The 25,244-nt window shown below is 39.6% G+C and overlaps 1 protein-coding gene and 1 non-coding gene across 2 annotated transcripts; both read right to left on the bottom strand.

Annotated features, from left to right (window-relative positions):
* Nucleotides 1–17,689: 17,689 nt before the first annotated feature.
* TRNAE-CUC (transfer RNA glutamic acid (anticodon CUC)) lies at nucleotides 17,690–17,762 on the bottom strand. The gene has a single exon. It is a non-coding gene; the product is annotated as a tRNA-Glu (tRNA).
* Nucleotides 17,763–23,951: 6,189 nt separating this feature from the next.
* On the bottom strand, nucleotides 23,952–24,938 carry LOC136065420 (uncharacterized). Its single transcript, XM_065768569.1, has 2 exons — nucleotides 24,624–24,938; nucleotides 23,952–24,392 (listed from the first exon to the last, which is right to left on the bottom strand). Exons 1-2 carry the CDS (start codon nucleotides 24,936–24,938, stop codon nucleotides 23,952–23,954), a joined length of 756 nt encoding a protein of 251 aa, XP_065624641.1.
* Between the last annotated feature and the right edge of the window lie 306 nt (nucleotides 24,939–25,244).

Below are 25,244 nucleotides of genomic sequence, written 5' to 3'. Positions count from 1 at the left end.
CCCTAAGAGTTTCTGAATCATCTCCTGTTTCTCCCATTGTGGATGAATAATCAAAACTAACAAGACGATTTTCTTTATCACGTATCCAAGTTCTCATACACCAAGCACAAAGAGATAAATTTTTTTTTGTTTTTTTTTTTTAATTTAAAAAAAAAATTTAACTACAACTAGTAGAAGGAAAAATTCAATTAAGACCTAATTTATTTTCCTAACCAAGTCCCCAGTAACGGCGCCAAAAACTTGTTGTGCAATTTTAAAATACTCGCAAGTGTACAAACCGTACCGAAGTATAGTTTGACAAGAACGAGGTCGAACCCACAATGACTTGAATGAATGTAGGAAAATTAAATCAAATTTTAACCAAATTAATTCTAATCTAGTTTAATTAAAAATTGGTTGTTTTGAAATTAAATAAACTAAGCAAATAATAAAATTAAGCAAATAGTTAAACTAAGCAAAAGATATAAAGCAATAAAAAGATGTAAACAATCAAGGGGAAGGAATTAAGGTTTTGGAATCCACCTTACAAGTCATATCAGCATATATTTATGATCATTAATTTTTCCCACCTCACTACATGATAATCTAGAAATAAATCTTGCTATCATGGAAAATATTCTCGTTAAAATCCTTATTTTAAAAATTAAAGGCACGTTCTTGCTATCATCAATTGTATCCGTAGCCAAACAAATCACAAGATATATCCAATTCTAAAAATCAAATCATAACTTGTATCAATTGATAGACAAATTACAAACGATATCCAATTCTATAATCAAGAATTAATAAACTAAGCATTCAATTAATTAAAACAAATCCTAAATCATGAGAAAAAACATAATTGAACTCATATCTAGAATTCCATCTTAGTCAATTGATATGAAGTAAGAACAATTTAATTCATTAAAGAACAACTATTGTAGGAAAAATCAAATCACATAAATATTACTGATAATCCTTAACAAGGTTTCATCCTCAACCCTAATTATAAATTTAGCTACTCATGGTAATTGAAATAAAACAAAAGAATAAAATACTAAACATTAAACTAGACAAATAAAATAGAGAAAGAAATAGTCACAATGCTATTATGGAGAAAAGCTACAGAGAAGCCACATGCGGCACTGCCTCTTGCTCCAATTTTCTGTCTTGCATCTCAGCCCTAGCACTAGCCTCCACCCCCTGAATTTTGCCCTAAAAAGCCTTTAAATAGGTCAATGAATCCTATTACAAGTTGAATTCCCGTTTGGAGAAAATCCCAGACTTTTAGGCTTCAATTAATCAACTATTTTGGCCCATTTAACGTCAGAATTCGGGCTCCTGGTAAACTACAAAGTTGTAGCCCTTTAAGTTTACTTTCCAGCCCAACTTGAATCATCTCGATTGGACATCTGAGCCGAAGGTTATGCCAAAAATACTAACTGATGTGTAGGCTGGAATCCTAATCCGAACTGGACTTGGATTTGGTGCAAATTTCCTTTAATTCCTTACTCCAATTGGACTTAAATTTAATTGGGTTGGTCTTCTCTTGAATTCATGCCTGGCTGGATGTAAGTTGGCTTGATTCAATTGGCCTAGCCCCACTTTACATGTAAAGCCCTTGTTACCTGCAACACAAAAATATTACATAATCAGTCACAAAATAACATAAAAGTAAAGCTAAATATGTAGATATATGAGTATTTTATTGTATATATTTCATGCACATCAAGGGAGAAAGAAAGGAAAAGGAAGAGAAAAAGAGAAATAGTAAAAAAAAAAAAAAGGAATAAAATAGAATATTTAAATAAAATGGGAAAAAATAGAATTTTAGAATGTTGGGTGTATTGTAAAATGATATGGTATAATTGATAAAGTAACTTTTTGAAATAGTAAAATAGGATGAGATAGAATTCCCGGATGTGAATGCTCTTAGCCCTTGCCTTGCATGATATTGTATGACAATATTTTCATGGTGAAAAAAGTTATCAAACTATATCGACTTGATTGCTCATGGTTCTAGTGTACTCAGCTTGCCTGCTGGAATTTGTAAAGCTTGTCTGCTGGTCTTCTTTATCTTTATTAATTTTGTCATGACAAACCCTTTGAAACTAATCTTTAATACTTTGTATTTAATCTTGGAGGCCCAGGCAATTATTGTTCTTCCTACATGTCCGTTTGGCATGATTAATTTTACCAATTTATTTTACTACTCAACTTATTTTTGCTACTATTTATAGTTCTCACTACACTTTTTGATACTAGTTATAGGTCCCACTGTACTATTTCAACTAACTTTTACCTTTCTATAGTACTTTCAGTATAAAAAATTTCAGTTTCAGCAAAATAAGCAGATCCTAAACAGACCTTTAGTCTAAGAAATGTCTAAATGTTAACTAAAATTATAGGAAGTAAGATAACATTAACAGGTGTATGGGTCCTGTACTCAACCTCTTACTTGTAGGCGCTTGTAGCAAGAAGTAATCAAATACTGAAATAAGTGTTGTATTACATTAATTGATTTCTAATGATTGAATACTCTAATAACCACATGATATCAATTTCTATTCTTGAAGCTTAAGGACATTAGTTTCTCTTAATGTAATCATTTTATTTTTAGAATACTAAGTATTTTTAACACACGTAGAAGTAGGTCATAAAAAAACTATAATATTTAATTTATTAAATACCTAAATCTTAATTTTTGCAAGAATACGAGGATCTAAAATATGAGAATGTGTGTATTGGTTAAGCAGAATCAATTAATAGTCGTCCAATGAAACGTGCATTCGCTCTACAATATGCAAATATCGTCAAATTAAGAGCATTCACATTAAGGATTCCAAGTGCTAAAAGATGCTTTTTTTTTTATAGCATTTATAACCCAAAAACTTGCCCCATCAAAGATTGTATATGCTAAAAAATTTGCAATACTGCTACAGTGCGCTCTCATTTTTGAGACCGCACTGTAGCACAATGCTATCATTTTTTATTAATTTCTCTCTCTCTCTTCCGTGCGCTCTCATTTTTTTTTCTTTCTTCCTTTTCACTTTCTTTTTCACTCTCTCGTGCTCTCTGTCCCTCTCTCCTTCAGGTGTCTCTCTCAGAGGCAAGCACTCGATAGCACACCAAAACCCGTCGTTACTCTTTCTTTCATTTTTCTCTCTGTCTTTCTATTTCCCTTTCTCTCTGCATCTCGAGTTCGTGGGTCTTGGGTGTGGCCGGGATGCAATGCTGGGTATGGTTGGGTTGCGGTGGTTTTTTGTGGATCGTGGATCTCTATGGTGGTTCGTAGTGGGTCTCTGCGATGGTTCGTTAAGTGGGTTTTGCGATTCAATATCAGTGAGTTTTAATTTCAATAGTTTTGATTGATTTTGGTGGGTTCTTGATTTCAGTGGCTGGGTTTGTGGGTTGATCGGGGTGGTTTTGGGTCTTTGTTGTGATTTTGTGATTCTTTGATTTGGATGATTCTTTGATTTTGTGGCTTTGGATGTGGAGGTTTTTTCTTTTTCTTTTTCCTGCTGTTGTTTGTGGTTGCGGCGATGGTGGGTGGATGTGGTGGTTGTGATATGGGTGGTTGGATATGGTGGCTGGCAATGCTAGGTTGTGAAAGAGAGATACAGAGGAGAGAGAGAGAGACAGAAAAAGAGAGAAGAAGAATAAAAAAGAATAAAAAATGATAAAGAAAGAATATTTAAATGAAGTATTAAAAAAATAGAAGTTTTGATGTAAGGGATGTTATAAAATGCTATGTTATATGTTATAAAATTGGGTTTTGAGATGGTAAATACTAATTTTTTTAGAATTGTTGATAGGAATGCTCTAAGAGGAGAAAAGTTACCATGCTCTCCTGCCACTTTGCCAGACAAACTAAAAGCAAGCCCATGTTAATTTTGTAGTGACTATTTTACGTACCCTTCCCAAGTTTCTTTCCCTTACACACTCTGTGACAGACAGACATAGTAGTAGATAAAAAGAGAAAAAGAATTATTCAAATCAATACGAAGTCAAAAAGTAAAGTGAACTAAAACGGACAAAGTTTCTCTCCAAACTAATTTGGAGAAAAACTCTACAAACTCCTATATCTTTATATTAAGTGTGAATTTTGAAAATCTAATCGTTGAATAGAATATTCTTATTATATCGTTCATGCTTATTGATGATGCCGAAAAATCACCAGTAAGCCACACGGTCCTCACGTGCTCCTGACAAAAACTTGCACAACACAAAAGTTGAAGACCTTAAGAGGAATACCGGTGTGGTACCGGCCAAATACCCTCCGACGGTCAAGTTAGAGAAATCTTTTGTTCATAACTCTAGAGTGCCAGAGCTGGAGTGAATTATGCATACCTTGGTTTGTGAGGGTATTGGGGCTTTTATAGTAGTAGAGGGTTGACCTCTCTTCCTTAGGCTAGAAGTCTTTTTCTTATACGAATCTGCATGAACGTATATTGCGGAATCCTTTCTTTGTGGGAGACTAACACTAAGCGTGGGGTACAAGACATTTCCTTATATATTCATGGTTGGTGAGCAAGCCAAGGATACATTGGAGCCATCAGCTTTAGGGCCTTCAGTTTTTCACTCTCTTGTCAGCTTAAGCTGTAGACTTTATATTACGAAGAAGGCTGACGGTTTAGATTTTGAGTGCCTTGTATACTATAATTTTACTTATCAGCTACCCCCTACTCTATATCCTCGTCAGTTTAAACTGATGGGTTATGGAGTTATATTTTCATTGCTAATGTTTCTTTTGGCCAGGAGAGAGAAAAAAATCATTCATGGGAAATTCCTCGAGCAACCATTATTAAATGCTCGGACACGTGGCGCATTCTGGTTGGCTCTGCTTCTGGACAAGGGTGTCACTTCGTCTTCTGTGCATTTTTCCCTTTATATATAACCCGCCTCTCCTTCTCATTTCTCCTATTTCATCTTTGCTGATTCCATGAGAGAAGACTCATCACCTTCATTCTGTCAATTTATCTACATCGTTGCTCGTGTTGCTACCATCGCTTTCAAAACCGTCACTCGCTTAAGAGACTTGTAAGTTCTTTCTCTTTGTATGCATCTCATTCTGATTGATTTATCTCCATAGTGAGGTCATCATCTTAGGTGCTTAGAATGAATCTGTCACTTGTAGCTAGTTAGATGTCAAGTGACACGTCGAGTGATCAATCGTCAGTCCGCGATGGAGCGGGCTACGACAAGGTATTTGGTTCAAGTTATGAGTCCGGGAGCTTTTCCTAGTCGTTAGAGAGGGAGACGTCAGCCCAATCTCCTGACGAGAAAGTAGGGAATTATGGAGATGAAGGTCAGGAAGAAATAGTAAATGAAGAGGGTGAAGTTAAGGAGAGAGATAGTGACGAAGATGAAAGTGACGAGGAGTCTTACGAGGGAACTTCAAGAAGTCCTGGAGGTAGCTGTCTGTTCATTCTTCCCGAGGAATAGGCCGTCAATAAATTTTTACCAAAAATGAGTGATAGGGTTTTCAAAGAGTTACGCGCCCGTTACTAAATCCCAGATCACATCCCCATCCGTCTCTCCAGGGAAAATGGAAAGTGCTATACGGGGAGAACCGCAGACGTCAGCATGTACGATGCTATATTCGCTACAGGGCTCAAACTACCCCTGACGGCTTTACACCGTTAGCTAGCTGACTTTCTAGGGTTGTCTTTTAGCCAAATTGCTCCGAATGCATGGAAGATCTTTATAAGTGCTGAGATCTTATGGGGTTGTCTAAGCGGAGGACACCGTCAACTTTCTTTGGATGAGTTCTTCTATTGCTACAGACCTCAGCACATTGTTTCCTCTAAGGGAATGTACCATTTTGCCGTTAGGGAGAGGGATTTGAGATTCGTGTCTGAGATGCTAGACTCAAACAGAGACTGAAAGAGTAGGTACTTTTTGGTTAAAGGGACGGACTGGGTGTGTTGTCAGGAAGTATAGGAGACAATGCCCCTGTGGTTATTTTAACAATACTTGGGCTCTTGTCAGGGATTTAGGTTTTAGTCAACAGCTTTTAACCCCGTCAGCTTTTAACCATATATTTTTATTTATTATTATTTTTTGAAGTGCTTTAATGTCGTTAACATGTTCTTTTTTCTAGCCAACACTTGTGTTAGGACATATATGTTTTAACTTGTTTAAGAACATATGTCACTTAGTTATGTAAATTGGCTAATCCTTTGACAAAACGCACTCTGCTTGTAATTGGGTAGTTCTAAGTGTTTTTAATACTTCAAGAAACAATGTTTCTTGAACAAGTGTTGAAGTCATCAAGTCTGTCCAAGAGAAAGCAAGCTGAAGTACACAGTTTTTAAAGCTCGACACCTGCTCGACAGATACCTCAACACCTGCTATCTGTCGAGATTTAAAAAGTCAAATTTCCAATCTGATTTTGTTGGGATCCGTGAATATGTTTTTGGGCCTTCTTTTCTTCTAACCCTAAACATATAAAAGGATTATTTTAAGAGCCGTTTTGGGAGACACAAGTTGCATTATCATTGAGCAATCTCTGTTTAAGCAAATTGTGATCTACAGACGAAGTTCTTGACCTAGTTCATCTTCCATCAAGAAGTTGTTGTGTATTTGCACCATAGGGTTTTGTAACCAAGCATCTTCCTGCTATTCATCAGAAAGGATGATCTGAAGAACTTTGCAGCCAACCATTCTTCCTCAGTTGGTGTTCTGAAGTCGCGTACTTGGATCCGCGCATTGGTTAGTCACGTACTTAGGAGCCGTGCATCAAAGGTGGAGACTGTCACTACAGATCAAGTCCAATTGGGTATTGGGGTAAGGGTTCAACTGTAGGTTGGTAAGGTACTTGGGATTCCTTTACTTGTAACTACTACAGATCAAGTCCAATTGGGTATTGGGGTAAGGGTTCAACTGTAGGTTGGTAAGGTACTTGGGATTCCTTTACTTGTAACCGCTTGATTTGATAATAATGGAGTTTCGGGAGTGGTGACCTGAAAATCACCCGGTGGGGTTTTTGCCATTAGGATTTTCCCCATTCATAAACAAATCACCGTGTTATTTATTTTCCGCTGCATATTTAGTTGATTGGTGATTTGTTTGTACTTCCATAAAATTGCATGATTAATTAATTAATTAATTACTTGACTAAATTAATTAATTAGGGTTAATCACAAGGGGTCATTCAGATTGTGACCTATCAACTCGCCCCCTCATAATTGAAGAGCAGAGGGATTTTATCCATCGGGTTTTAGACATTCCCTTAGAGCAACGAAAGTGTCAGGACTTAATCACTCTTGACACTCTTCACTCATATTGCGGGGTCCAAAACCAACGCCTGAAGCTCGTAAGTTGGAGGAATTTTTTCGTCGTCGTAAGTAGTCTTTTCTATCACTCTGTCATTTTCACTCTTACCATCAACTTTCCTAATGCATATCTGTTATCTTTTGCAGAGATGGAGGCAGCTAAGCAAAGGATAAGGGCTACTACTGCTCATCAAAAGGAGGAAAATGAGGCAAAGGGGGAGTTGGCATCTTCGTCAGCTCCCAAAGCCATCACTAAGGGTTCGTCGAAGAGGAAACCCGATGGGAAGGATGGTCGTCCACTTAAAAAGGTGGCCATCACTCCTAGGGACAAGCTCCCAAAGAAGTCACCCCCCAAATCAGGCTATGGGGTAGGAAAGGGGGTGATGACTTCTTCCGGTCCTATTATTGAAGGACTCGTTGCCTGCTGACGCACAAAGATTATGCTATCGAAGAAGTAGAATCTTTCATAAAATTGACAGATATAAATCCCTGTGCTTAGGTGGGGACAGAGAATTTGGGAGCGTTAGCTCTTTTTGACCTAACATGGGTAAGCTGTCTTCCCTAGCTAGCTTCTATCTTATCTTTTTCTTGTTTATTGACTGACGCCTGTGTCTTTCTTAGGCCTTGGTACGTGTAAAAGCACTCCAGGACCGATGTGTGGCCAAGAAGGGTGTCGTCAATCGCGTCAGGAAACATAACGCTAACTTGTTGAACCAGCATGGGTAGTATAAAGAGGCCGTCCGTCTTCTAAACGTTGAGTTAAATGAGACCAGGGAGAAGTCGAAAGAGGCGGGTCATCAGAAGGAGAAGTTAGAACAAGAGTTAGCGACCCTTCATGAGCAGGTGGATTAGGCTGGGGCTGACGCAGTCTAGAAATTCAAGGCGTCGGATTCCTTCATTGATTCTTGTGCTGGATACTACGCACTGGGTTTGATGATTGCCTTAAGCAAGTTGTGTCAGCCTTTTCTGAGTTGGATCTATCCAAGATTACTATGGATGATCCCCCACCGGCGACACCTGCTAATGACACCGTCGTTGTCGAAGGTGACGACTTCGAGGATGCCTCTCCTCCTGAAGATAGTGGCGTTGTTTTGGCTTAGCCTGCTGCGAATCCTCCCGTCACTACTTCCAACCCTTCTGTTAAGGATCTATACGTAGAAAACCCTTATGTTCAAAAAAGTAAAAAGACTTCAAGTGACGCTCCTGCTGCCCAGCCATACCTTTGTTTTTTGCAACTGTTATATTTTGTTCAATTTGCAAACAATGTTTTTAAGTGGCCCTTTGTTTTTGGGCTTTTATTTGTAAGTGATTTATTATTGTTTGTGATACTTGGTACCCGTTGCTTTTAACATGTATGCATTGCCATTTGTCCGTGTGCTTCTTTTTCTTAGGGGGCGTTTGCTTGGTAGGCTTAATGGCTATTTCCTTGTCGTTTGCTGAGCTCGTCCGCTTGGTCATGGATCAAGACTTAATAGTATTGATTCATCCATTCTTGTGCACGATTATGGACCCGTCTCTTTAGTTATAGGTCCGTCTAGACTTTATAATCATAATTTTGTTCCTCTGGAAAGAACTTGCCCATTTTTTAGGACTAGTAAACCCATTTTCTTTATAATTTCGTCAGATTTTATGGACGTCTGATTTGTTGACTTAGGAGATTCATCCATCATCGGAGGATGGTACTTTTATGAGGTCGTCAGTTTTAGTGATGCCCCTTCAAAGGATCTTATCATTACTTCATCCTCTTAGGGCGAAGTTGCCTACATCATGGGCTTTGAATAGTGAAGTCGTCTACTTCAGTTATAACTTCTTATCTTTGTGAGGTAGAGTCATCCATTTTTTGGACTGCATATTAGGGCTGTCTACTTTATCAACCCGTCTGTATTATGGGCATGCATTTTATGAGTTTAATACTCTCACCTTTTTTGGGTGAAATTGTCCATTTTTTGGACTTAACAATAGAGTCGTATACTTTGCAGAAAATAATATGAGTAGACTGTAGTATTTTATGAAGTCTTCTTCTTCATGGACATTTTTTAGCTTGTCCATTTTATAAACATTATGAGCTTTCACCCTTTAGGGATGAAGTCATCCATTTAATGGACTTGAATTTTCTATAGATAAACACCTTAGTCATATCTGAATAACTTCCTCTTATTATGATAAACCATGCATTTGTAGAAAAAGTAGTTCTTTTAAAGGAGAAGACCTGCCCTTTGGGCTTAAAAAAGAATTATTATAGCGAAGACTAAAGAAACTAGAAAAATTGAGTGTAGCTAAAATTAACTAAGGTAAACTAGAAATAAAAAGGGCGCCGCTCTTCATGCCATCCTTTCTACTAGTAGTACTTCCGTAGGTGCTCGGTGTTCCATGGATGCTGCAGCTTTTGTCTGTCCATTGTCTCCAGGTGGTAAATGCCTTTCCTCTGCCATGATGTGATTCGGTAAGGTCCCTCCCAGTTGGGACCGAGCTTTCCTTGGGTAGGATCTCTAGTAGCACTCATGACTTTCCTTAGAACAAGATCTCCAACCTGAAAGTCTCTGTGTCAGACCCAGGAATTGTAGTGCTTAGCCATGCGGTCCTGGTACCGTTCGAGTCTTTGTTTTGCTGTTGCCTTGACTTCGTCTACTAGATCAAGTTGTAGACATATGGCCTCGTCATTTTTGCTCTCGTCATGGTTATGCACCCTGTAGCTTGTAAGTCTGACCTCGGCTAGGATAATTGTTTCGCTCCTATATGTTAGCCAAAATGGTGTCTCTCTTGTGGGAGTCCTCGCCGTTGTCATGTATGCCCATAGTATGCTCGGCAACTCTTCAGGCCATATACCCTTTGCCCCCTTGAGCCGAGTCTTGATAATCTTGAGCAAGGATCGGTTCGTGACTTCGACTTGCCCGTTAGCTTGAGGGTGGGTGGGGGAGGAGTAATAGTTTCTTATCCCCAACTACGAGCAAAAGTCCCGGAAGGAGTCGTTATCGAATTGCTTTCCATTGTCTGAGACTAAGACTCTAGGGATGCCAAATCTGCACACGATGCATCTCTAGACGAAACCCCGCACGTTCTTCTCCATAATGGTGGCTAAGGCTTCATAAAGTAGTCAATGCCCACCACTAGGAACTTCAGTTGTCGTACTACCATAGGGAATGGTCCCATGATGTCTAATCCCCACTGGGCAAACGGCCATAGGGTCGTCATCGAGGTCAACTCTTTGGTTGGCTTTCTAATGATATTGCTGAACCTTTGTCATTTGTCACAGGTCTTGACGTAAGCGTCGGCGTCCTTCTACATGGTAGGCCAATAATACCCTGCCCGTACTAGCTTGTGCACTAATGATCTTGACCTCGAATGGTTTTCGCAAATCCCTTCGTGTACCTCTCTCATGACATAGTCCACCTCTTTAGTACCTAAGCACCTCAGATATGGTCGGAAGAAGCTTCGTTTGTATAGGACATTTTTAATCAAGACGAATCGCGCTACCTGGACCTTCAGCTTTCTCGCGACTTCCTTCCCATCGAGTAATACTCCATCTTTCAAGTAAGAGATTAACGGCATGGTCCAATTGCTTTCGGACTCTATCTCCTGCACATTGATGGAATCTATTAGTGGAGAAAGCTGTACAAAAGAGAGTACATTATCGAGGGTGGCCATAGGCTCGGCTAAAGCGGCTTTGGCCAGGTGATCGGCTTGCTCATTTTCTCCCTTGGGGATCTGGATAATTTTGGCCATCAGCTCGTCTACTTTTCTCCTTACTTGGTCCAGGTATCTCTTCATTCTTTCGCCTCTACACTCGTAATCCCCATTTATTTGGTTAGTGGCGACCTAGGAGTCACAGTAAATGACCACACTTGTAGCTCCTACAGCTTTGGCTAGATCAAGCCCAGCTACTAAAATTTCGTACTCTGCTTCATTGTTGGTGGTAGGGAAATCAAGACAAACCATACATTCGACCTGGTCTCCTTCGGGAGAAAGAAGAACGACACCTACACCCCCAGCCTACCTGTTTGATGATCCAACCGTATGTATTGTCCATTGCAGACATTCGTCTGCCCCCTTGTCTTCCCCATTGGTGAACTCCGCTATAAAGTCAACGACGACTTGCCCTTTGATGGCGGTGCGCGGGCGGTACTGAATGTCAAACTCACTCAACTCTATCACCCATAGCGCTAATCGACCAGCAGTTTCGAGGTTGCTCATCGCCTTCCGTAAGGGTTTATTGGTTAAGACAATCACTGTGTGGGCCTGGAAGTACGAATTGAGTTTGCGGGCTGTCGTAACTAAAGCAAAGGCGAGTTTCTCCATCGATGGATATCTTTCCTCTGCACCACGGAGGGCTCAACTGGTATAGTACACGAGCTTTTGAACCTTGTCTTCTTCTCTGATCAAGGCTGTGCTGACGGCTACCGGGGAGACAGCTAGATAGAGAAAAAGCTCTTCCCCCAGTTGTGAAGGGCTTAGCAGCGGAGGGGAAGAGAGGTAAGCCTTCAGCTCCTCGAATGCTTGCTAACATTCAATAGTCCACTCGGAAGACTTCTTCAGCATGCAAAAGAAGGGTAAACACTTGTCCGATGCCCTCGACACAAATCTATTTAGCGCTGCTATTTTGCCGTTGAGGCTTTGTACTTCCTTCACATTTTTCGGGGGTGCCATCTCCATTATGGCCTGGATCTTGTCAGGTCTTCCAAGTGATCCTCCTCCCTTCGGCTTTTTACCAACATGTCGTCAACGTAGACTTGGACATTTCTTCCAATTTGCTGCGTGAACATCTTGTTCATAAATCTTTGATATGTCACGGCAGCATTTTTTAGGCCGAATGGCATTACTTTATAACATAAAAGGCTCTGGCTTGTTACGAACGAAGTTTTCTCCTGATCAGCTTTGTGCATTCGGATTTGGTTGTAACTAGAGAAAGCGTCCATAAAGCTTAACAGCTTGTGCTAAGCCGTAGAGTCTACTAAAACATCGACCTGCGAGACAGGATAGCTGTCTTTGGGGCATGCTTTGTTTAGGTCGGTGAAATCCACGCACATCCTCCATTTTTCGTTGGCTTTTTTTACCATTACTATGTTTGCTAACCAATCGGGGTAGTATATTTCCCTAATAAAGCCGGCCTCCTGTAACTTGCTAACTTCTTCGACTATTGCTCGATCTCGCTCTGGGGCGAAGACTCGTTTCTTCTGTCAAATGGGTGGGAAAGATGGCAACACATTCAGCTTGTGTACCATGACTGAAGGGTCAATCCCTGGCATATCCTCATGACTCCAGGCGAATACGTCCTAATTTTCCTTAAGGATAGCTTCAAGTGTCAAGCGAACCGTCGGGCTGGCGAGAGTACTGATCGTTGTGGTTTTGTCCAACCTAGAGTTATCGAGGGGTATCTCTTCAAGCCTCTCTACAGGTTCCACCCCTGTTCGTTGTTCTTCTATGCTCATGGTTTGTAGGTGACCATCCATTTCCAACATCGCAATGTAGCATTCATGCGCAGCTATTTGGTCCCCTCGCAATTCCCCCATGCCGTGTTCAGTGGGGAATTTGATCATCAGGTGATAAGTCGAAGTTACGGCCTTCCACGAGTTAAGGGTAGGTCGCCCTATGATGGCGTTGTATGCAGAGGAGCAGTCAACCACAAGGAATGTAACATCCCTAGTGATTTGTTTAGGATAATCTCCGATGGTGACGGGTAACATTACTGCGCCTAGGGGGTATACTTTGGTCCCTCCAAACCCAACAAGTGGAGTGTTGGTTGGAACTAGCCGTTCCCGACTGATCCGCATCTGTTGGAAGGCTGGGTAGTAGAGAATATCTGCAGAACTTCCGTTATCGACCAAGACCCGGTATGTGTTATAGTCTCCTCTTTGGATGCTAACGACGAGTGCATCGTCATGCGGATGGTGAAGACGCCAGGCATTTTCTTCCGAGAAACCAATAATGGGGTTGTTGACCCGCAGCATTTTCGGGATGACGCCTGTGAGCTGGACGTTCTAGACCATTCTTAGATTAGTCTTTCGGGCCTTTTTTGATAAGCCGTTGGTGGCTGCGCCTCCCACAATCATCCTTATGTCTTCCAAGGGTTGTCTTGGACGCTAGTTATCTTATCGGAGAGCTTGCTCTTGAGGAAGTGGATTTGCTCTTTCCTTACTGACGAACTTCTGTAACTTCCCTTGCCTAATGAGGGCTTCAATCTACTATTTCAAGTCGTAACAGTCAACTGTGTCATGACCATGGTCACGATGGAAATGACAATATTTGTCTCTGGACCGCTTGTTGGGATCTCCCTTCAGCTTTCCAGGAAAAGTCAAGGCTCCCTCGTCCTTGAACTGCATTAGGATTTGGTTGATTGGGGTGGTCAGTGGGGTGAAACTTGTGAATCTCCCCGCAGAGGGCTTAGAGCGCCTATTATCCCTTCGCTCTTCGGTTCTTGCCATCTTCCGCCCTTTTTCTTGTCGAGTATCTTCCTGTCTTTCTCTCTTCTTGGGTTTTTCTTCTCGAGCCAATAGCGCGTCTTTGGCATTCATGTACTTGGTGGCCCTGTAAAGCACGTCCGACATAGTTTTCAGGTCATTCTTATATAATGAAAATAGGAACTTACCCTTCCATAGCCCATTCATAAATGCTGCTACAAGTATCTTATCGTCGGCTTCATCGATCGAGAGTGCTTCCTTATTAAAGTGGCCTATGTAAGATCTCAACGTCTCATCCTCTCGCTGCTTAATACTCATCAAGCACGTAGTAGACTTCTTATACCTGTGCCCTCTAATAAAGTGTAAAGTGAATTGGGCGCTTAGCTCTTTAAAAATGCTGATGGAGTTAGGCGTTAGTCAACTGAACCAAATTTTCGCAGGACCCTTCAGCGTTGTAGGGAAGACCCTACACATTATCTCGTCTGCTACTCCTTGAAGATACATTAAGGTCTTGAAAGTCTCCAAGTGATCACGAGGGTCCTTGGCTCCATCGTAGCTTTCTATATGTGGCATGCGAACTTCTACAGTAGGGGGAAAGAGTTGACGGAGGCGGTAAACAGCGAGTCAGTTCTGTGGACCAAATTGTCGAGGTCGCTAGATACCCGTCCTTTGAGGGTGTTCATCATTAGGTCCATCCATTCTTTCATCAATTGCATCTCCGTGACCATGTAAGTGGGGGTTGTATCAAAGTTGAAGGGACGACTGGCTTCATGTCGTTCTTGTCGGCTAGGAGCGTAATGCCTTAAGGTCCCTCTTGGTTCCTTCTTTCAACGCTAGTCCCTTCTTGATCCTCTCTTTGGTTATTCGCTACTATATTTTTCTGGCGCAACTGTTCTTCCAGGTTGCGGTTTTGTTTGGTAAGGCCTTCCACGGCAGCAGCGAGAGTTTGAACTTGTTTCTCGAGGGCAGTCGTGGGTGGTTCCTCTTCCTAAATGTCGTTGATGGTTGCCATCACGCAAGTGAGTACCATGCAACTCTTTTGTCCGAAAACCGATAATATGGCTTACAAATCGCAAGATGATTTCAGACGGCGCCAACTGATGATGCTGAAAAATCACCAGTAAGCCACACGGTCCTCATGTGCTCCTGACAAGAACCTGCACAGCACAGAAGCTGAAGACCTTAAGAGGAGTACCGATGTGGTATCGGCCAAATACCCTCTGGCGGTCAAGTTAAAGAAATCTCTTGTTCACAACTCTAGAGTGCTAGAGCTAGGGTGAATTATGCATACCTTGGTTTGTGAAAGTATTAGGGCTTTTATAGTAATAGAGGGTTAACCTCTCTTCCTTGGGCTAAAAGTCTTTTCCTTATAGGAATCCACATGAGCGTATATTACGAAATCTTTTCCTTATAGGAGACTAACACTAAACGTGGGGTACATGACATTTCCTTATATATTCATGCGTGGTGAACAAGCCAAGGATACATTGGAGCCGTCAGCTTTAGGGCCTTCAGTTTTTCACCCTCCTTGATCTCGTTAACTTAAGCTGTAGACTTTATATTACGAGCAAGGCCGATGGGTTAGATTTGGAGTGCCTTGTATATAATAATTTTACTTATCACTTATAAAATTTAAAGAAGATTATCGGGGACGTTTTTGAGACAAAGGCCGAAAATGCGAGAGAGGCCCAAATCACCCCTTGGGTTCTTTAGAAGTGCTTATTGTGGAGAATTAAGCCCAAAATTCCAAATATATAATGAACAAACAGCTAATGGTGCTTTGATAAGAAAAAATCAATATGCTTATAACAAAAGTGAAGAAAACCATAAAAAAACATAACAGGTCTGAAATTTCGACCCGCAATCACACAGAAAAGGGAATTGAGAGAGGTTGTGAGGAAGAGAGGGAAGGTTCCCCTATACTCATATTTCCACCCCCAAGTTTCGGAATTGTGAGATTGTTGACTGGCTAATGGGGTTTGGCTTTGAAGTTTCAGGTATATAAATAGAACGTGGCTCAACAAGTCTGAAACTTTGACCTGCAGTCACACAAAAGAGGAAATTGAGGGAGGTTGTGAGAAAGAGGGGGAAGGTTCCCCTATACCCATATTTCCACTCCCAAGCTTCGAAATTGTGAGTTAATAACTGGCTGAATGGGTTTTTGCTCTGAAGTTTCAGCTCTCTAAGTAAAACGTGGTTGGTTGTTTTTTTAGTTTGAGAAAGACTCTTATCTTGAGCTTGGGGTGTTGCTCTTAGAGTAAAACATCCTCCCTTTGTTTTGAATCTGATTGTGGAATTTATATTGAGTTTGGGGTGCTCTAAGTGACTGGTTTTTTGTCAATAGAAAAGGCTTTGGACCCCAAGGTGTTAAGCAAGTAGTAATTTTCAGGTTTGTTTTTGTTTAGATAAAAGGAAGGATTACTTTTATCATCATTAAGGGAAATGCTTGACTAAACCCTCATTGGCTCTTAATTTTCAATTGTTTCAGACCATTGGGAGGCTCAACTAGATGAGAGCTAGCAGCTGAAGTTGGCCAATGAGAGCCAACCATTTTTAAAGGAAAAAGAAGGTTCAGACAGAAACTTTGGGCCACAGTCACACAAAGCATAAAAGCTGTTTTGGGGTAAAATTTTTGGATACAAGACCTCTTCCATGAGCCTAAGGTACTACCAGTGTCTCTTACCCACTTGGTAGCACGCATGGGTTGAGCTCATGCAAAAGGTCCGAAAGGAACCGACCCATACCCTCCAAACCACACTTCTTCAATTTCTCCCATATGTCGCATGGGCTTGGGCCATGCTTAAAAGAATAAATAAAATATAATACATGAATCGAGTCCATAAGGAAGTCGAGCTTGGTTAAATCGGGCTTGTACGAAATGTGTCGCGGAAATGGGTATCAACAAAGATCAAAGATCAATTGCTATGTCAAAGATCAATTGCTATGTCATTGAACAAATGTTAAAATTTCAAATTTTTATGATCTAAAATTATGTATAAAAAATAAGTCTATTGATCAAATAGTAAATAACATCCAATTTGAACGAAATTTGATATGCATGTTAAGAACATAAAGTTTAACTATTATATTTTCAAAATTCATACAAAAAAAGAGATATATAAAAAGTTTGAAGAGACACCTTCCTCTGCAAAACCCTTGTTTTTCTTCCCATTTCTCCAAAAACAGACACCTTCACTTCCCAACCTAAACCCTTCTGCTTTGCTCACAATCCACACATACATCCTATATCCTACACATGGGATCATTCATGTTCAAAGCAAAAACCCTTCCTCTCCTCCACAAAACCCTACTTCCACTAACCCTCACCTCCACCTCCACCTCCACCTCCACCTCTCTTTTGAGAATGGCTTTTTCAATTGGTCCTAACCCATACTTCCCAATTCAACCCGAGCCCAAAGATCCTTTCTTTTCTGGCTTTGGAATCACTGATTCAGGTTTTTTCTACTTCCTCTTATGGTTTTTTTATACATGTCCTTCCTTAATTTGTTCTATCACCAGCTTCTTAACATTCTCTTTCATTTTTATTTTTTCCTATTCTTTCTGTTTGTTCATTTCTTGTGCGTTGAAAGTTGAAACAGATGAGTATTACGCCAAGAACAACCCCTTTCAGAAGAGTGGGCCAAGAACAACCCAAAAAGGTGCTGTGGTGAAAATCGCTCTAGCAAAGAGTGATGATTTATACATGCGGGTAGATATGCCTGGTGTCTCCAAAAACAAAATGTTCTACTTCGGCGATCCTTACAACTTTGTATATTTCGAAGGCTCAGCACCCAAAGAATGGGAGTACGATCGTCGATCAGGAAAGGAAGTATAGAAGTTTTTTTGGACCGCCTTGTTGCTGTTGTCAAGTCACACAACTTCAAGCCAATTTGATCAACGGTGTGCTGAGGATGAGATCGTCAAAGGTCATGATCATATTAAAAATTATATCAGTTACTCCGTTCACTTTTTTTAAGTTTATGTTTAAATTCATGAGTAATATGTTAGTACTTTTTTTTTTTTTAGAAAAAAAACATTTTCCGTTGCCGGGACTTGAACCCGGGTCTCTCGGGTGAGAGCCGAGTATCCTGACCAACTAGACTACAACGGATGATGTTCTGATGGTAAATTTAGTTCTCTTTTCATTAATATGGTCTAATCAAGCCTCATACACTTCCATTTATATGTTGCTATGATCTATTTTAGTGGTTTTTTTTTTTCTTCTTTCGTTTCATTTGTTAGTTTTGCATTTAATAACAATAATTTTTTGCGTTTCTCTGGGGTCCAGAAGAGCCCGGAGTTTTATATACACTCTTCACCCATTCCAAAGAATCCAAACCAAAGGGCCCATGAATTCGTTTGAGCTACAAAGGTGAACGCCAGCTTTTAGTGTGGGTGGACATGCCTGGAGCCACTAAGGAAACGGTGAGTGTTCGCGTGAAAGATGGTAGTGTTTTGTTCGCCGTGAAGCTGAGATGGATTCTAATCAGGTGGAGAGTGGCAGGACCCTATGATGGTAGCTTCGGACCCTTTGATATGAGCAAGCTTGGCGATATCAAGGCTGAAGTGAACTATGGGGTTTTGAAGATGTTGATTAATTACAGAAAATAGGTGAAGATTGAAATGACATGCAAGTGGATTTCATTTAGTGCTTATTATGCTTACAAATTTTTTTTTCTTTCCTGCTGTCTTTTTCTGTTTTTGCAATCTCTGGACAACAGTTTTTTTTTTTTTTTTTTTTTGCCTGAATCTATGGACAATAGATTTGAAGTATGTTATTGCCATATGGATATTACATGAATCTATTTTCTTTGTATCCATGGGTTTATTTCTCTTTTTAATCCTTTTCACTCTCTAAATTTTTCTTTAGTATATATGTGTCTGAAGTTTTTTTATAACATATGTGATGAATTTTGTGTAACCTTTTTGATGAGGAGAACAATCGAATGGGTAATGATCTCTATTTGAAAATTGAATATCTTGGTGCAGTCTTTGAATTATGTATAAAAGTATTTAACAACTTTACTATATGTAACTAATCTATATATATATATATAAACCGAAGCTTTTGAAGCTTCCACAATTTTCCACGTCATCACAATATAAAAAAAAAAAAAAAACTAATTAAAAAACCTTCCTTTAAAAACTCCAAAAAAAACCCTATTCAAGCTTGACAATAAATAGGTTAAAACTTCTCTCTATAAGTTTATCGAATCCTTCTTCTCTCTATACGTTCTCATGCCTCCACCCCAAGCCAATCCCTTCCCCATGAATTAGAGTCCCAAGTGAAGAAAGAGATGTGAGTCTCTAAGAATAAAGGTTGTTGCTTTCCCTCTCAACTCTCTATATGTTCTCTGCCTCCAACCCAAGCCAATCCCTTCACCATAAATTAGAGTCCCAATTGGACAGCTTTTGCTATGTTGCTTTGTCCTGAACCACACAATTTGCAACCAGCGGCTGTATCTCCATCTGAAGCAGCATATCTGAAGCAGCATTATTGCTAAAAGTGTGTCCTCTGATGATCGCTCCACTCTTGCACAGACATACAACCTAACTTCTGATAAATGAGAGCTTCTTTTAACGCAATAGACCAAACTAGACGTGGTAACTCATGATATTGATAGTTATCTTTATATATATCCTTTTGGAGCAACATTATTGACGTTATTGGAAACTCATAATACCGATAGTTCTTTTCAAGAATATTATGGTATACTGATAGTTCTCTTCAACAAGATTATGGTTCTGATCATAGGATTTGTTATTAGTGCAGTGAAGGTTGATCTCTATTGAGTAGTCACATATTTTGTTTTGTTTTGTTTTGTTTCAATAAATTCTAGGATTATAATCTTCTAATTCGTTATGCCTTTTGGAACTTCCAACAGTCATGGATTATTCTTTTGAGGGTATCTTCACCTACAACCATCGGCTTAAAAAATTTACACCTTATTATAATTTATTTTATTTTTTAAGTTCTTTAATTAGAGTGCAATATTAGGAGTTATTAGAGAGACTCATGTTAGGATTAGGATTTATTAGAGAGACTCAAGTTAGAATTACGATTTCTGTTATTTAGGTTATCAGTTTAGAATTGTCTTTTTTTTTTTTTTTGGTTTAATAAATTTGAATTTAGGATCTAGATGATGATGATGATGATATACATGTGTGTGTGTGTGTGTGTGTGTGTGTGTGTGAATGTATTGGTTGGTCTAGGGTTTGGTTTGAATTCTGGGTTTTTTGCTATTGCAATTCACTCGAAATTTTTACTATATTTTCACTAGGGGTGACCAATCTTTTTGTTATATTCTATATTGTGAAGTTCTATATTCTTTTGTTTTGTTTCAATAATTTCTAGGCTTTGAATCATCTAATTTATTATTATTATTTTTGAACTTTTGGAAATTTTAACGTCTGATTCTTTGATTTCTCACTTCTTCCTTTTTTGCAAGATCTGAAATTGTCTAACAGATTTCAATAACTATATCCACAAATTATTCTTTTGAAGGTAACTCATCTTTCTCTGTGTAATTACATAGATATATATATTTTGTTTTGTTTCAAAAAAAATTTTGGCTCATTGCAATTCACTCGAAATTTTTACTATATTTTCACTAGGGGTGACCAATCTTTTTGTTATATTCTATATTGTGAAGTTCTATATTCTTTTGTTTTGTTTCAATAATTTCTAGGCTTTGAATCATCTAATTTATTATTATTATTTTTGAACTTTTGGAAATTTTAACGTCTGATTCTTTGATTTCTCACTTCTTCCTTTTTTGCAAGATCTGAAATTGTCTAACAGATTTCAATAACTATATCCACAAATTATTCTTTTGAAGGTAACTCATCTTTCTCTGTGTAATTACATAGATATATATGTTTTGTTTTGTTTCAAAAAAAATTTTGGCTCAGAATATTCAAATTCTTTAATTTTTTTTGGCCTTTTGAAAGTTTTAACATTTGAATTTTTGGGTTCATTTTTTGCAATAACTGAATTTGTCAACTATATAGCCACGGATTAGTCTTTTGAGTGTAGCCACAACTTTCTTTTATATTTCTCTATTGTGTGATCAAATATTTTCATTATGCTTTAATAATTTCAGCTTTGAATCTCATACATGATACATTATATATTTATGCAAAGTTTTCCCGTGCATTACACGGGTTAGCGACTAGTAATAAAACAGTCTTAGAGCTACAAACGGTGCTGAAGTTGTTTTGACTTTGAAGTAAATTGAAAATTTAATGGAATTCTCTAGTTTTTTTTTTTTTTTAGATAGTAATTTCTTTAGAAATAAAATAAAATAAAAATCAGAAATTAAGAATCTACTGATGATGGAAAACATTGGGCATGAGTGTAGGAGGCAAAAATTTTAAGTCAATCATAAAATGCCACATCAAAATTTAGTGACAAACTCTAAATTAATATGTCATTAAATTAGATAAATCAAGTGTTGACATATGTCATTTAAGATGATATTTATCCTAATTAAATAAAGATGAATATCTTGTTAATAATTATTCTAATTAAATACAGATTGTAAGGACCAGATTTGAACTCGTAACCCACTGCTTGGATGGACTCAAGCCCAAAAAGCCCAAAACAATAAATTTATAGAGAGTATGTTGGAAAATACTGAGCTTTAGTTGATAAAACAAACATTGAAATAGATTCAGATGATAAGAGAATGAAAAGAAATAGGGTTCTATTGAAGAAAAATAATCCTCGGCAAGGTCCAAGGTGCACTATTCTTGTGTAATATTCTTAAGTTGGGTTACAAGTTTGGTTCCTGAATGCTATAGTGTTTCTTCTTGTGATTTCCAATCCCCCCTCTTGTTGCTCTCCTTTCCTTTTATATCATCCTCCTCTTTTCTTCCCACTTCACACGTGCATGCTAGATAGTTCTTGTGGATACTTGTCCCATCATCCCTTTCCATTAGTCTTCATGTAGTAGCTGTAAGGCTATAATCTACTGTTCAGGTATTACCTCCACATTAATACGGCTAGAGTGTTAGCTGCAGTGCATTTAATGCAGAGGTAGCAGCTTTCCTCCTTAGATATTTCAGGGCATTGTCATGTTCACCACTCTTTCAATGCTTATCAACACCGACAAGACTTCTTGGAACTTCATTCCAAGTGACTGACAAACTTTTTGGACATCGGCATTGGTTAGCCGAGGACGAATTTATCCTCGGCCTATCCCTTGAGCCATTATGGTCAAAGTTAACCTCTATTTACCAATACAACCTTTACTAAATAAGATTCCTCTTCCTCGAACAACCCTTTGTCCTTAGATTGGGCCATAGACTCATAATATGAGCAAACGATGGGCTCCCAGGCCCAATATCCCTACAATAGCCCCTCGAGATTCTTCTTTCTGGATTCTAGGGAAGAAATGAGGATTTCGATGTCACCAAATTTGATTTGTGTCTGTCTCTTCCCATTCCTGCTCACAAATACACCTTTTTAACTGCCCAAGACAAGCTTCTATCGTTTCGTCTCACGAAATGCGCTCATTAAATTTTTACGGCCTCATGTCCCCACGTTCTACGGTGCGATACAAATCCAACGGCTGAGGTTTTTTGTGGGATATGGAGCGGGAATTTTCCCACTTCTAGCTTGCTCCTTGATATAAATACCTTTCAAATCAACTTCTCTTTTCATTTTAGCATTCATTCCATCCTAGCGCTTATACTTTGAACCTGTACCCCTTTTTCAACTCACTTAAGCTCTTACAAATACCAAAAGCCTGTCCAATGATACCTTTACTACTTCTGTAAGTCTTCTTGAACTTTTGTTCTTTAATTTTCTATACATTCTTTCTTTCTTTTCTCTTTGGTACCATTCCCTCTTCTTAATTTCTTTAGTTCTTCCAACCTTTCCTAGAAATTGGTAGATTTAAGAGCTTAGTGGATTCCGAGGAGAGGATGGCAAGTTTTAGGGCTCAATATAGAATCCCTCCCAATGTTAACCTTAGATATTGTGAGGAGGGGGAGTGGTTCAAGCGAATGCAAGAAGGTGAGGTAGTGATTCCCATGACCGCCTTCATAGAAGGCGACATAAGAATCCCAATGGGGATGGTTATGACGGATTACCTTAGCTTCTACCGTTTGGCACCCACCCAATGTGTTCCTAATGTATTTAGGATATTAGTTTTGTGGATGCCTTAAATGAAAAATGGGGTTACAGTTAACCCACCATGATGTTAATTGGGTATATCTCCACCATTTAAAGGGGAAAGGGTATTACCTGAAGACAAGGCAGCCCGAAGAGTCTAGTAAAGGGCTGAATAAGGACTTCTTGATCGTGCCAGGGGAATGGCACGATGGCCTTCCCTGCCCGACGCAAGAGGGGCAGCCAGGTGTAGTTCTAGATGTAGGAAAAATAATTTACTCTTTACTTTATTTTGATTTGTGTTGTTTCACTTTTAATGATCTATACCTCATGACTTTTGCAGATAGACATGCCACTGAGCCAAATTTCATTTTGGTTAAAAGGGAGGGCTTAGACAAAATTCTTAAAGCCGAGGTGTTTGTAAACGAAGATGATGGTTAACTTCGGGCGACTCACTTGATACTAGGATTCACACCTATTTCCTTGCTTTCCAGGCGCCCAAGTGTGTGATAAAAGCTCATGACCCACGCCTACATCGCATCAACATTGCTATGGAAGGATTTCTCCTTCCTGAAGGCACTCCAATCCCAGAAGGTACCCTCATCACTCAACCTATTCCTCTTCCCTCTCCAACACCGGAGGGTGTCCAAGGTACAACTGATATACCTAAAGGCATACCAAAAGTAGGGGCCTCATCATCACAACAATCTACTGGTGTTGCCACTTCATCTCGTTTCACGCATTCAGAAGAGGAAGAGATGGTAGAAGGGAATGATTCCGAGGACGAGTTTGAAGTCTTCAACCAAGTCTTGTCCCCAAAGACTTCTTTTCCTGACCTCGGCCCACACTTCTCACCAATAATCGACGAGATGGGCATTTAGTGCAAACCCAAATCCAATTTGCTGGATTTAATAGAGTCCCAACCTGAGAGGGATGCACCTAGAAAGGCAACCCATACCAAGCCTCCCACCCCTCCTCCTGCTCTACCCCCTCCCCAACCGGCTGACCTGAAGAGGAAGAGAGAACAAAAAAGGAAGGAGGTGATGGAAACTGGACCAACCCTTCCCCCTCGTAAGGAAACATCCTAGTCATCATCCTCTGATAGGTAGCCTTTGCATTTTTTAAACCAAAAGGCATCACCTTATAATGATAATTTCCAGTAGGAGTAAAAAAAGCTGTCTTTTCCTAGTCATCTAAAGCTAAAGGTATCTGATGATACCCTTGGAAGGCATCCAGAAAGCTCATCCGAGGATGTCCCACAGTTGCATTCACTAATTGGTCAATCCAAGGCATTGGAAAAGGGTCCTTTGGATAGGCCTTGTTCAAGTCCATGAAATCTACGCATACGCACCATTTCCCAGTCTTCTTTTTTACCACTACTATGTTAGCTAGCCATTCGGAGTAAAAAACCTCTTTAATAGCCTCAGATTGCTTAAGCTTCGCCACCTCATCCTTGACAACATCAGAATGCTCCTTGGATGAACGCCTAGATGGTTTGTTCTTGGGGGTGACAGATGGATTGACATTCAGATGATGGCATATGAAACTCAGATTCACCCTCAGAGCTTCGTAGGCATTCCAAGTGAACACATCCAAGTTTCCCCTAAGAAATTCCACCAATTCCTTCTTTTCTTGAGATGGCAGTTAAGCACCAACTTGGAAAAATTTCTCCGGATCATCACCTATGGAAAATCTCTCTAAATCTTCACATTTGGCCTCTTCAACTGGTCCCTTCGCAAGTGATTCTGAAGGCTTTGACTGCTATAAGCCCTCTTTAGATGAGGCTGAGGGTTCAGCTACTGGCTGATGCAAAATTGCAAATACAAGGCACTGCCTAGCTATGGATTAATCCCCTACTAGTTCCTTAATCCCATCCCCTGACGAATACTTCACTTTTTGATGCAAAGTTAAAGAAACAGCCCCTAGGGTGTGGAGCCAAGGCCTAGCTACAATGGCCGTATAAGGGGAGTATGCATCCACCACTATAAAGTTCACTTCCACTACTTCTGAACCCACTTGCACAGGTAGCCTGATCTGGCCCTTTGGGATGACAACCTTCCCATCAAAACTCACCAAGGGTGAATCATAGGCAATTAGATCCTCAAGTTTTAGGTTCAGCCCTTTATATAAATCGGGGTACATGATCTCTGCACAATTGCCCTGGTCTACCATTACCTTTCTCGCATCATATCCTCATATTCTAAGGGTTACCACCAAAGTATCATCATGCAGCTGAATGGTCCCTGCTTTGTCTTCATTCAAAAAACTCAATGCCGGTCGAATTTCTAATTTGGCCCTCTTCGGTCCAAAACCTCGTCCTTGACAGCATCAGAATGCTCCTTGGATGAACGCTAAGGTGGTTGCTTCTTGGGGGTGACAGATGGATTGACATTCAAATGATGGCATATGAAACTCGGATTCACCCCCAGAGCTTCGTAGGCATTCCACATCCAAGTTTCCCCTAAGAAATTCCACCAA

The sequence above is a fragment of the Quercus suber genome, unplaced genomic scaffold (assembly GCF_002906115.3).
Source record: "Quercus suber isolate HL8 unplaced genomic scaffold, Cork oak 2.0 scaffold_963, whole genome shotgun sequence".
Taxonomy (NCBI): domain Eukaryota; kingdom Viridiplantae; phylum Streptophyta; class Magnoliopsida; order Fagales; family Fagaceae; genus Quercus; species Quercus suber.
The sequence above is the reverse complement of the archived record's forward strand: the minus strand, read 5'-3'. Positions and strand labels throughout refer to the sequence as shown.

Bases quoted from the DNA above. Each gene is read 5' to 3' on its own strand.
- LOC136065420 (XM_065768569.1), bottom strand. From the start codon at position 24,938: ATGGTAGACCAGGGCAATTGTGCAGAGATCATGTACCCCGATTTATAT. The intron at 24,393-24,623 runs GTAGGGGATTAA...TCTCAAGAAAAG, and splicing joins GGGATGGGATTAAGGAACTA to AAGGAATTGGTGGAATTTCT.